We start from the raw sequence: 12,133 nt of genomic DNA on the forward strand, positions 1-12,133 counted from the left end.
TAGCAGTGTATCACTGCCTCGCTGGTATTGTTGTAGGTCACCGTAGCAGTGTATCACTGCCTCACTGGTATTGTTGTAGGTCACTGTAGCAGTGTATCACTGCCTCACTGGTATTGTTGTAGGTCACTGTAGCAGTGTATCACTGCCTCACTGGTATTGTTGTAGGTCACTGTAGCAGTGTATCACTGCCTCACTGGTATTGTTGTAGGTCACCGTAGCAGTGTATCACTGCCTCACTGGTATTGTTGTAGGTCACTGTAGCAGTGTATCACTGCCTCACTGGTATTGTTGTAGGTCACTGTAGCAGTGTATCACTGCCTTGCTGGTATTGTTGTAGGTCACTGTAGCAGTGTATCACTGCCTCACTGGTATTGTTGTAGGTCACTGTAGCAGTGTATCACTGCCTTGCTGGTATTGTTGTAGGTCACTGTAGCAGTGTATCACTGCCTCACTGGTATTGTTGTAGGTCACTGTAGCAGTGTATCACTGCCTCACTGGTATTGTTGTAGGTCACTGTAGCAGTGTATCACTGCCTCACTGGTATTGTTGTAGGTCACTGTAGCAGTGTATCACTGCCTCACTGGTATTGTTGTAGGTCACTGTAGCAGTGTATCACTGCCTCACTGGTATTGTTGTAGGTCACTGTAGCAGTGTATCACTGCCTCACTGGTATTGTTGTAGGTCACTGTAGCAGTGTATCACTGCCTTGCTGGTATTGTTGTAGGTCACTGTAGCAGTGTATCACTGCCTTGCTGGTATTGTTGTAGGTCACTGTAGCAGTGTATCACTGCCTCACTGGTATTGTTGTAGGTCACTGTAGCAGTGTATCACTGCCTCACTGGTATTGTTGTAGGTCACTGTAGCAGTGTATCACTGCCTCACTGGTATTGTTGTAGGTCACTGTAGCAGTGTATCACTGCCTCACTGGTATTGTTGTAGGTCACTGTAGCAGTGTATCACTGCCTTGCTGGTATTGTTGTAGGTCACTGTAGCAGTGTATCACTGCCTCACTGGTACTGTTGTAGGTCACTGTAGCAGTGTTTATAAGCATGTTAGAGTGTACTCCTTTTTACCGTCATTTAAAAATATTCTTGAGTGCGTATTAGTGTAATATTCTTTTATTTTACATAATTTGAAAAAAACTCAGTGTAGTCTCATTAAAAAACATTTTTTTGTGTGTTTGGGCTTGAGTATGTTGTAGGTCGTGATCATGTCTCCACTGACCTTCTGCTCTGTCAGTGATGTAAGGTTCAACTCCTTATCGCTTCCTTCATTTCGATTCCTTCAGCTTAGAGAGCTAAACCTTTCAGAGATTCTTAAGGGATTGTCTTGGTAAGATCACTTAGGAGGATGTCATAGGATTGTGAACCGAAGTGGTGTACTGGGTGTTGGGGTGACTGTGGGAGTGTAGGGGTGACTGTGGGGGTGTAGGGGTGACTGTGGGGGTGTAGGGGTGGCTGTGGGAGTGTAGGGGTGACTGTGGGAGTGTAGGGGTGACTGGGGGGGTGTAGGGGTGGCTGTGGGGGTGTAGGGGTGGCTGTGGGAGTGTAGGGGTGACTGTGGGAGTGTAGGGGTGACTGTGGGGGTGTAGGGGTGGCTGTGGGAGTGTAGGGGTGACTGTGGGGGTGTAGGGGTGGCTGTGGGGGTGTTGGGGTGACTGTGGGGGTGTGAGATAGGTTTGATGGTTTGTGTGTGGGGAGTAAGCGTGTGGGTGAGCATGAGAGGGATCAAGTGTGGAGAGGTTTTCTTAGTTTGGACATTAAGGTGTTTGAGGAAATGGATTAGGGAGAGGATTGGGGAGGATGAGCGTAAGTGTGTGTATGTAGGAGTGTCTGTGTATGAGTTAGGATATTCACAAATAATCCTCGCTTAGAACAGAAAATTTATGACGACGTATGGGTTAGTCACGGGCCCTTGTCAAGTCACAGTAGTAACATGTTTTCGTGTGGGGGTGTATATGTGTGTGTGGAGGGTGTATATGTGTGTGTGGAGGGTGTATATGTGTGTGTGGAGGGTGTATATGTGTGTGTGAGGGTGTATGTGTGTGTGTGTGTGAGGATGTATGTGTGTGTGGAGGGTGTATATGTGTGTGTGGAGGGTGTATATGTGTGTGGAGGGTGTATATATGTGTGTGGAGGGTGTATATGTGTGTGTTGAGGGTGTATATATATGTGTGGAGGGTGTATATGTGTATGTGGAGGGTGTATATGTGTGTGTGAGGGTGTATGTGTGTGTGGAGGGTGTATATGTGTGTGTGGAGGGTGTATATGTGTGTGTGTGGAGGGTGTATATGTGTGTGTGGAGGGTGTATATGTGTGTGTGAGGGTGTATGTGTGTGTGGAGGGTGTATATGTGTGTGGATGAGGGTGTATATGTATGGGGAGGGTGTATGTGTGTGTGGGGGGTGTATATGTGTGTGGATGAGGGTGTATATATGTGGGGAGGGTGTATGTGTGTGTGGGGGAGGTATATGTGTGTGGATGAGGGTGCATATATGTGGGGAGGGTGTATGTGTGTGTGGGGGGGAGGTATATGTGTGTGGATGAGGGTGTATATATGTGGGGAGGGTGTATGTGTGTGTTGGGGAGGTATATGTGTGTGGATGAGGGTGTATATATGTGGGGAGGGTGTATGTGTGTGTGGGGGAGGTATATGTGTGTGGATGAGGGTGTATATATGTGGGGAGGGTGTATGTGTGTGTGGGGGAGGTATATGTGTGTGGATGAGGGTGTATATATGTGGGGAGGGTGTATGTGTGTGTGTGGGGGAGGTATATGTGTGTGGATGAGGGTGTATATATGTGGGGATGGTGTATGTGTTTTTACTGTCATCAGTAAAAGGACGGTTACTACTAATAACAGATAATTATAATCAGTAAGTAAGTGTAGCATCAAGCAGCAGACTAGTGCCACACTCTCACTTAAACAGCTCTGAGACACAACAACCGGATACACCAAATGAAGGATTACGCAGCGAGTCACTGATCTTCCCAAATTAATATGAATATTGAAGTTCTTCGTCTAATAGAATTTAATTAATGTCGAAGCATTTATTGGCGCCTTAATTATATTTTAATGATACAGATCTCTCAAGTATTATGGAAATCTTGAGCTAATGTGATGCCAACGTTTATAGGAGCACCAGAAAGATTATATATAAATATATAAATATATATATATATATATATATATATATATATATATATATATATATATATATATATATATATATATATATATATATATATATATATATATATATATATATATATATATATATACATAAAGGAATTATATGACTAGCACATCACTTATTGTTGAGTCAGTCTTAAGGCGCGTCGCCTCTGACAGGAATATTAAGTCCGGTTTCTTTTTCAGGCCGCGACAGTAAATTTCTCTCTTGTTTATTAAGTTTTATGAGCTTGGTTATTATTTTTTTTACCGAATTTGCAGAAGAACCTTCGTTGTTTTTTTTGGCCACTTGTGCGTCAGTGTTGGTGTGGATGATGGTATGTTTTGAGATGAGGGGGTTTGGGAGTGTGTGTGTGTGTGTGTGTGTGTGTGTGTGTGTGTGGTTGCTGTTGGGAAAATTGTGTGTGGGTGATGTTGCTAGGAGTTTTCTAGTTAGGGGAATTAGGGTGTTAAAAGGGAGGTGGTAGTGAGGTGGGGTAGTGCAAGAATACTGGTAAATGTTCGTGAGGATAGCGTTGTATTTTGAGTGAGTGTGGATGAATGCGAGTGAATGTTGGAGAGATAGATGCGTGAATGAGGGATGGGTCGTGTGTGTGCGGGGGGAGGATGAATGGGAAGGAGAGAAGTGTGTCTGGATGAGAGTATACCTGAGCTAGGAATGGTGTATTTGTGATTACCTGTGTGTTTACAGGGGTTGAACTGTAGTTTTTGGACCCTCCGATTTCGGTTAACTAGCATGGTAATAATGAACTGAGGTATCTATGATAGCTGAATGAAAGTTGAGAGGACGCCAGGAACTAAAAGTGGACCTCAACAGAGACTATATAGGGTAACATTTTTAAATCCGTCTCTCGCTCTTCAAATATATTTTTCCAATACCGTTCTGAATAATATTCATCACTCTACAACACCAGTTGACTGATGTTTGTGTTGGAATATTAGTATAACATGACACAGAAGAGCGTAGCTTTGGTGTTAATAGCTCTAGGCCTCGAGTCCAATATCAAATGAGAGGTGAAGGTCGCCAGGTGTTTCCAACAGGTGACTTCACACGTAATAACATTGACCTGAAGACCATTACACACTAACCCGAACGGGTGTGGACCAACTACAAGCCCTGCCAAATGGTCTATTTTCGAACTGACGTGTTGAGATATCTCACTGGCTTGTAAAAGAAACAGTTATATGTATAAACAATACCATTTCCTGCTTCCTAAATATGTGGTAGTTGTCTAGACCAGAGAAAAAGTCACTGAAAATATTTCCAGCTCACGCTGCCATTGCTGGGACAGAGCTCTTTGAATAGTTGTAATGTGTAAGGATATTAAGGTTATGTAGGGGAGGGCAGAGCCCCTTTCACTGCCTCTCACAGCTATACTATATCCAGGTTAGATAAAGTATGGAAAAAAATACCCGCGTCCCCTAGAACACCAGATGGTTGAAGAGGCTCTCATAGGCACCCTCTCCTCCTCACAGACCTGCCCTTCTCTCCCCCTCACAAACCTGCCTCTCTCTCCCTCATAGACTTACCCCTCTCTTCCCCTCACAGACTTGCCTCTCTCTCTCTCTCCATCAAAGACCTGCCCCTCTCTCACAGACCTTGTGCACCTCCCTTTCATAGATTTTGTGTGTCCCTCAGACCATGGGCGTCACGACCTCTCAGAAGGACAGCTCTTAACGGACAAGTTAAATAAGAAAAAGATGTTATCTCCTTCGGAACGATAGTTCAACTTCACACTTGCAACTGACATTCAACTTCACACTTTAACGAACAATTGACTTGAAGTGTCGTGGCTTTCGTGTCAACCTTTCCAAAGTTGGTTGTAAAATTTCTTTTTTCGCGACCTCTACGGCAGTTGACAAAGGTGGGAGATGAGACGACAGGGTAGAAGAGGGAGTAATGAAGGGTTGGTCGAGAGTAAGAGGGAAAATAATGTGTTTTACAAAGAGTTAAAAGAACATAAAGGAGCTTAGAGGGATGGGGGGAACTAGATTATATATTAACCAGTGAATTAAGAATAAGTCACAACGCCGTGACTGGAATAGTTCACAACTAAACCAAAAAATGGAAATAAAAATTGGGTGATGTTTCAGTCAGTTCTGGACCAGTGACCATTGTTAAGTTTGTAAACCGTGCTGAAGGCTGAATAACGCCTTGATATGACAAACAATAAGCACTGAAAACAGTAGTTTCCAGAGGGTCACTCAAAATATTTTTCCTCACTTACATTTTGGTGTGATAGAATTAGTTGTGTGCCTGTTACTATGAATAGTTTTTATATATGTGTAAAACTGTTTTGGCTTGCAAGTATTAATGTGTATGGATATATTAACCTTTCTAAATGTCAAAAACGCTGAATGACCTTTTAGGTTATTTTCTGAATCCATCAACTGTCAGGTTCTTCCAGTGTTGATGGTCGTGCTCTGCAGCGTGTGTTTTTCCAGAGTGTTTTAGCCTGCTCTTCCATCGTCAGCAACGCTGATGTTCTTGTTTCAGGAAAGGTTTGCGTGTACAAGTTCAACTACCTTTAATGAATGACGCTTTTTTGAGTAGCTACAAGAATAGTTGTTTTCGACACATAGTGCCTGAACAATTTTTAGCAAATGTATATTTTTGTTGCTGTAGCTTGCAGAAGTTGCACCAAAATTTACTTCATTTACAAAATTAAAAAAAAAGTTATTAATATTAGGCGACGGGCGTCCCTACATTCACAATATAATTCGAAATTGGAAGTTTACTAAGAGTAATACAAATTTTAATCAGCTATTAATGAAATTTTGTTTACAAGTATACAAACTCACGTTGGGTCAGTGTTGTGGATCCTCCCGTCACTCTGTTGTTTGTGCAAGGTTCAGTATTGATGAGTCTGGTTAGTATCTGAGTGGGTGATATATATGAACATGACTTCACACTGGGTTAGTGACCTCGTCTAATGAATCAAGGAATTACCATCTCTCTCTCCGAAGGTTTACCACTACACAGTATCCCCACAGATGGTTCACCACACTGTACGGTGATCCGACAGATGGTGCACCACACTGTACGGTGACCCGACAGATGGTGCACCATGTCATACTCCCTGAACAGCGTCGTTCCTCACCACCTGAGTGTTCACGCTAAGTTCTTCAATAAGACTTCCCGGTTTTCTCTCCGTTCCCTCAATATTTTCAAGCTTCGCCTTTGAGCATTTTAAGTGCGGACGTTAGACGAACGCTATTAGAATTTTCGTGAAACACATTTAGACTTTTTTTTAGCATCACTTCATCGACGTATGTGAAAGATGTTTTGAAGTTTAATAACGTAGCGTAAGTTTATCAAAATTACATTTATATAATTTGTTCAAATACGTCGAATGACCTTCAAAGGCACTCTGGAAGTCCGTTGACTTTCACTCTTCCTAGAGTGTGTTAAAACTTGTGTTACACAGTGTCTTATATACTTCCATCTTAATGTTTGATAGCTCCATACAATCTATATTCAGTTGATGCAACTTTCGTTCCCATTACATGTCGTTTATTAACAATAAATATATCGAAAATTAGACACATGTGCAACACATGGCTGTCTTTATTGTAGACGTCTGACCATCCAGTGGCTTTATCAATACAAATTCGAGGACATGACAGGAAGACAGAGGAACTATGTACAACAGATGAGGTAATCAGTCCCTCAGCCTTGGAGTTGGTGTGAAGAACACAATAGTTGTGAAGATCTTCACGACTACGGTGTTATATACCATTCATGTATACCATCCATGCATACCATTCATGTATACCGTTCATGTATACCATTCATGTATATCATTCATGAGCAATAAATGTATTGACGATCTCACTCAGTTTGTTCGTTCTATAAAAGTCTTCTTGTAGGGATTTATTTTATTATTTATTTGGCACTGGCTCAACTTATTTCTTTATCAACGGCTCTATGTATCATCTTCAAATATATTCTTACAGAATACATTTCTTTCTAGTAATTAATTTCTACAGTCAAATTAAACAATTCTGCAAATTCATTACTGGTCGGTGCTCAATAGTTTGTGCCCCAAAGTTTTGAACTGTGAGCTTTTTATATAGGTTCAGAATTATATTTTACTGATTGAAATGAACCCAAATGCATTTTTAGAACCCCTTTTATTTAAAACATTTCGCTCCTTGGGTTTTTAACACTGCAAATACGTGAAGAGCATGAAATGGCTTTCTCACTGCATTTATTTTCTAGTAACGATGTGTTTTAAATTATACATCAACCTTAGTTAATTGTGTTGTGTTTCAGGAGGGTCAGTGCACTCGTCTACACTGCAATGGTTCTGTTATGTTGCCCAGGAGGAGTGGCACTGAACCTCGCTCCAAGGAGGAGGTTCTCACACTAGCCAAGGAGTTCATTGATGAATACTACCAGTCTATCAAGAGGTGAGTACTGCTAGTCTATCAGAGGTGAGTACTACAAGCCTATCAAGAGGTGAGTACTTCCAGTCTATTAAGAGGTGAGTACTACCAGTCTATCAGCAGGTGAGTATTACCGGTATATCAGGAGGTGAGTACTGCCAGTCTATCAAGAGGCGAGTACTATTAGTCTATCAGGAGGTAAGTACTGCCGAGCCACAGCTCTCCACCAGCTTCACAATACCCAGCTTCACAGTCCCCAGCTTCAGTCCCCAGCCTCACAGTACTCAGCTTCGCAGTCCTCAGCCTCACAGTCCCCACCTTCACAGTCCCCACCTTCACAGTCCCCACCTTCACAGTCCCCACCCTCACAACCTCTAGTTTTTCCAACAGTAGATTCGCGAGAGTGGAACACAAATTTGTTTTTGGTAAAAGAAATTATATAATTTATGCCTGACAGATACCAACAGAAGCTGACAGATGCTAACAGAGGCTGACGGATGCCGGCAGATGGACATCCATCCGCGTTTTATTTTATAATGACCATTAATGCAAAGTATTTAATCCAATTAAGTATTCACTAGATGGGGTAATTTAAGAAGGACCGCTCTGAGAATTTACATTGTAAAAAAAAAAACAGAGTTGGGTTCAGAAATAAAATGTATTGTTATTATACTTTGCAGTAAAAGTTCATACGATTAATATCTAAGAAAGATTTTTTTCCTAGATGCTATTTTATTTTTCGTAAATTCTATCAGAAGTGGATTCTAATGTTTATATTTTGCAAATACTTATCCACGTGTGTTTATATGTATCAGTGATTAACCCACATTAAAGAGGATAAAAATAACGCAAATGTTTACGGTCTAGAGAGCCTTGAGTTATAATGAAGTTGTTGAGAGGAAGCTATTAAATATTTAAATACTGTACTCACACATTTGTGGTTGCAGGGGTCGAGTCATAGCTCCTGAATGACGTCACAAGTTCAAGCGTTCATCATATATTTCAACTTCTTTCCCAAATGAGTGTAAAAAAAAGGGCGGGTATAGCGGTATATTCACTGGCAGGATGAGTGTGTGGCTGACCAACACTCGCTCCTCGGAGTAAAATCTGCATTTATCATATAATCAAATCAGGACAGCCGTGAGGAGGGGAGAGTAGTGTGCAGTGCCACAGTGCCACCTGCCCACCTGCCCACCTGCCCTCCTGCGCTCCTGCCCACCTACCTTCCACTCAACACTCACATATCACTACATGCATGGAAATTGAGGCTGGAAATTCGATTTAGAGCGAATTTTATTGATGTGATTATCTGTAGTTCTATCTGATGGGCTGTGACTGGTGGATGCTGCAGACCATCTCTACAACGCTCAGCGTTCTCTCTACACTCCTCGACCAGTCTTCTTTATATTTTTGTTACTAATTTTACCTTCAAGGAAATACCTTGATGCTGGTGAAGGACTCTTGCCTCTTTCCCTTCAAGGGAGTTACCTGTATTCTGGTGAAGGTCTGTATTCTGAAGGATACAGTGACAAATGGTAATTCAGAAACAGGTCCACTTTGGCTGAACTAATTACAGGAGATGAAAATCGTTCACAGTTGGCGAGGCGGCTTATAATGATGAATAACTACTGCACACAAAATGTAGAGGTCTGGAGGTAGTACAGTAGCTGTATTCTGAAGGATGTGTGTAGCTGTTACAGGTCTGAAGCTTAGAAACAGAGTGGCTGTACTCTGAAGGAGTACTGTGTACTATGGCTGTGTACTGACGTCCACACACCTCTGTTAAAACTGTTATTGGATGTTTCCTCCTGAAGCTTCCTGAGAGGGAAAACAGTGGAAAAAAGAAGAGAAAACTAAGACAAGCAGCAGTTGCCTGCAGCAACTGAGACAAGCAGCAGTTGCCTGCAGCAACTGAGACAAGCAGCAGTTGCCTGCAGCAACTGAGACAAGCAGCAGTTGCCTGCAGCAACTGAGACAAGCAGCAGTTGCCTGCAGCAACTGAGACAAGCAGCAGTTGCCTGCAGCAACTGAGACAAGCAGCAGTTGCCTGCAGCAACTGAGACAAGCAGCAGTTGCCTGCAGCAACTGAGACAAGCAGCAGTTGCCTGCAGCAACTGAGACAAGCAGCAGTTGCCTGCAGCAACTGAGACAAGCAGCAGTTGCCTGCAGCAACTGAGACAAGCAGTTCCCTGCTCAACCTTAGCCTCTTATCTATGCTTGATTTACTTTAAACTACTGACGTTCGTGAAAATTTGAACGCACTTTGTTCAGGATCTTTGTGTTAAACTTTACCTGAGAGAGAGAGAATGAGAAAGAGAGAGAGAGAGAGAGAGAGAGAGAGAGAGAGAGAGAGAGAGAGAGAGAGAGAGAGAGAGAGAGAGAGAGAGAGAGAGAGAGAGAGAGAGATTGGTTCTAAATAATTGAGCAAGAACATGAAAACGACGTGTGTTTACATGTGCCAGGCCCTTATATCATGCAATAAATATTTGAGTACCACTGCCATGGGCCAAGTACCCTCTGTCAGGGGCCAAGTACCCTCTGTCAGGGGCCAAGTACTTTCTACCAGGGAAAAATTACCCTCTGCCAGGGACCAAATACCCATTGCCAAGGGAAAAGTACCCTCTGCCAAGGGCCAAGTACCCTCCACCACGAGAATTTCCTCTTTCCATAAGATTTCTTGCAACTTGCAGGTTTGGAACAAATTCTAGATATGGCTGCGACTTCGACTAATGACCCTAGGAAGGTGCTGACTGAATTGCAATTGCATTGTTATTGTATTGTGGTTTTATTGTCGTTGTAGTGGTTGTATTGTGATTGTATTATGACTGTAGAGTGATTGTATTGTGATTATATTGTGACTACATTGTGACTATATTGTCATTGTACTGTAGTTGTACTGTGATTGTATTCTGTTTGTATTATAACTGTAATGTGACTGTATTGTGAATAAATACAATACTACATTATACTGCCTGAAGGTTGGTAATGGAAATAAAAAATTAAAAAGATAGAAATTGGTAATAACAAGGAATTAACAAGAATGTTAATACTTTTTATGCTAGAAGTATGGTAAAATTTACATGGTTGTAGTGCTCGGTTAATCCTAGTAGGTTCTAATGCTTGGCAAATCCTACTAGATTCTAATGCTTGGTTAATCCTACATGGTTGTAATTCTTGGTAAATGGACACAAATGCAGCTGTGATATTTTATTGTGGCAACGTTTCGCTTTCCAGGAGCTTTGTCAACCCTTGTCCAAACTCCTGGAGAGCGAAACGTTGCCACAATAAAATATCAAATTAGTTGTATCAGTGATCATTAACCTAACATGTTAATTTTAGTGGTAAATTAGAAATATCCTGAAAATGGCAATCATTCATAAACCCGAAGAATATTTATTAGCGAGGTTTCTCTCACAAGACAAGGATCACTTGCAGCTTCTCATGACTCACAAAATCGTAATAACACCACTGTAAACAAATCAGTGAAAGGATGGAACCTGAACACTTGGCAGGTGGGTGTTAGGACTCACTTGCCCTGGGTTCGAGTCCCACCCGTTCCCTGATTTATTCAGCTTCACATATTTAAGCAAAAAGCTACAGACAGAGCCATCTATCTACCTGGAGTCTACCTGGAGTCTACCTGGAGTCTACCTGAAGGTCGTTCCGGGGGTCAACGCCCCCGTCTCATTTTTCCTTATATTTACAGGTACTACTTGTAAAGGTACTCTTAATGTCCCTTATATTGGCTGAAGTGAGCTGCAATATTTACTGTCAATCAGGTTGTTGCTGCTGGTCTCACGTAATCCAGCTTATGGACCTCAGCCCGGCCGGTCGGGTCATACATTCTGACAGTCGGTAATTGGATACTCGATATCTATCGTAACTCTATTTAATCTGTGGCTTCTTTGTTAACATTGAAATAAAAGAAACCTCTAGTGTAACAACCGTCAAAACTGATAACTATGCATTTTTTATATAACGAAAAGTTTTCTGTTTTTTTAGTATCGAAAATATTGGGGTTTTTTTTCAGTGTGAGTATTGGTATTGGAATCGTATTGAATTACCGATGTTCTGTTGCAACTACGCGGATCCTGCAAGTTGTTCGAGGGATGTAAGGGGTCTAGCTCTTCCCACGAGGGGTCTAGCTCTTCCCACGAGGGGTCTAGGTCTTCCCACGAGGGGTCTAGCTCTTCCCACGAGGGGTCTAGCTCCCCCCACGAGGGGGTCCCAGGCACCTTCCATGTCCGTCAGTGTTTAATGGTGTCCTCCCTAGCTAGGTAAAACTCTCTCTTCGAGACAGCAGGTTCATGGGGCGGGTAATAAGAGAATTCAGCTCACTGGCCCAGGTAGTCTACATGTGTTTTTTTGGTGGATCCGACACCTTCGGACAATTAGAGAAGTTACTCCTGCATTTGTATTAAACAGGGAAGTCTGTGCTGGTAGCAAGACTTTCTCGAGTGATTTAGTACGCCTCACGTATCTTAGAGATGTGTGGTAGTTCTCTATCTCTCTCTCTCTCTCTCTCTCTCTCTCTCTCTCTCTCTCTCTCTCTC

General features: G+C 42.2%; 1 protein-coding gene across 4 annotated transcripts in view; it reads left to right on the plus strand.

Annotated features, from left to right (window-relative positions):
• The window catches only part of Nos (Nitric oxide synthase), a 192,190-nt gene that overhangs the window by 132,087 nt on the left and 47,970 nt on the right, over positions 1–12,133 (plus strand). For all 4 annotated transcript variants that reach the window (XM_070094652.1, XM_070094650.1, XM_070094651.1 and 1 more), the window contains exon 3: positions 7,468–7,604. In XM_070094652.1, coding sequence (XP_069950753.1) covers positions 7,468–7,604 — 137 coding nt within the window. The remainder of the gene's footprint in view (positions 1–7,467; positions 7,605–12,133) is intronic.

Source organism: Cherax quadricarinatus, chromosome 47 (assembly GCF_038502225.1).
Source record: "Cherax quadricarinatus isolate ZL_2023a chromosome 47, ASM3850222v1, whole genome shotgun sequence".
Lineage (NCBI taxonomy): Eukaryota > Metazoa > Arthropoda > Malacostraca > Decapoda > Parastacidae > Cherax > Cherax quadricarinatus.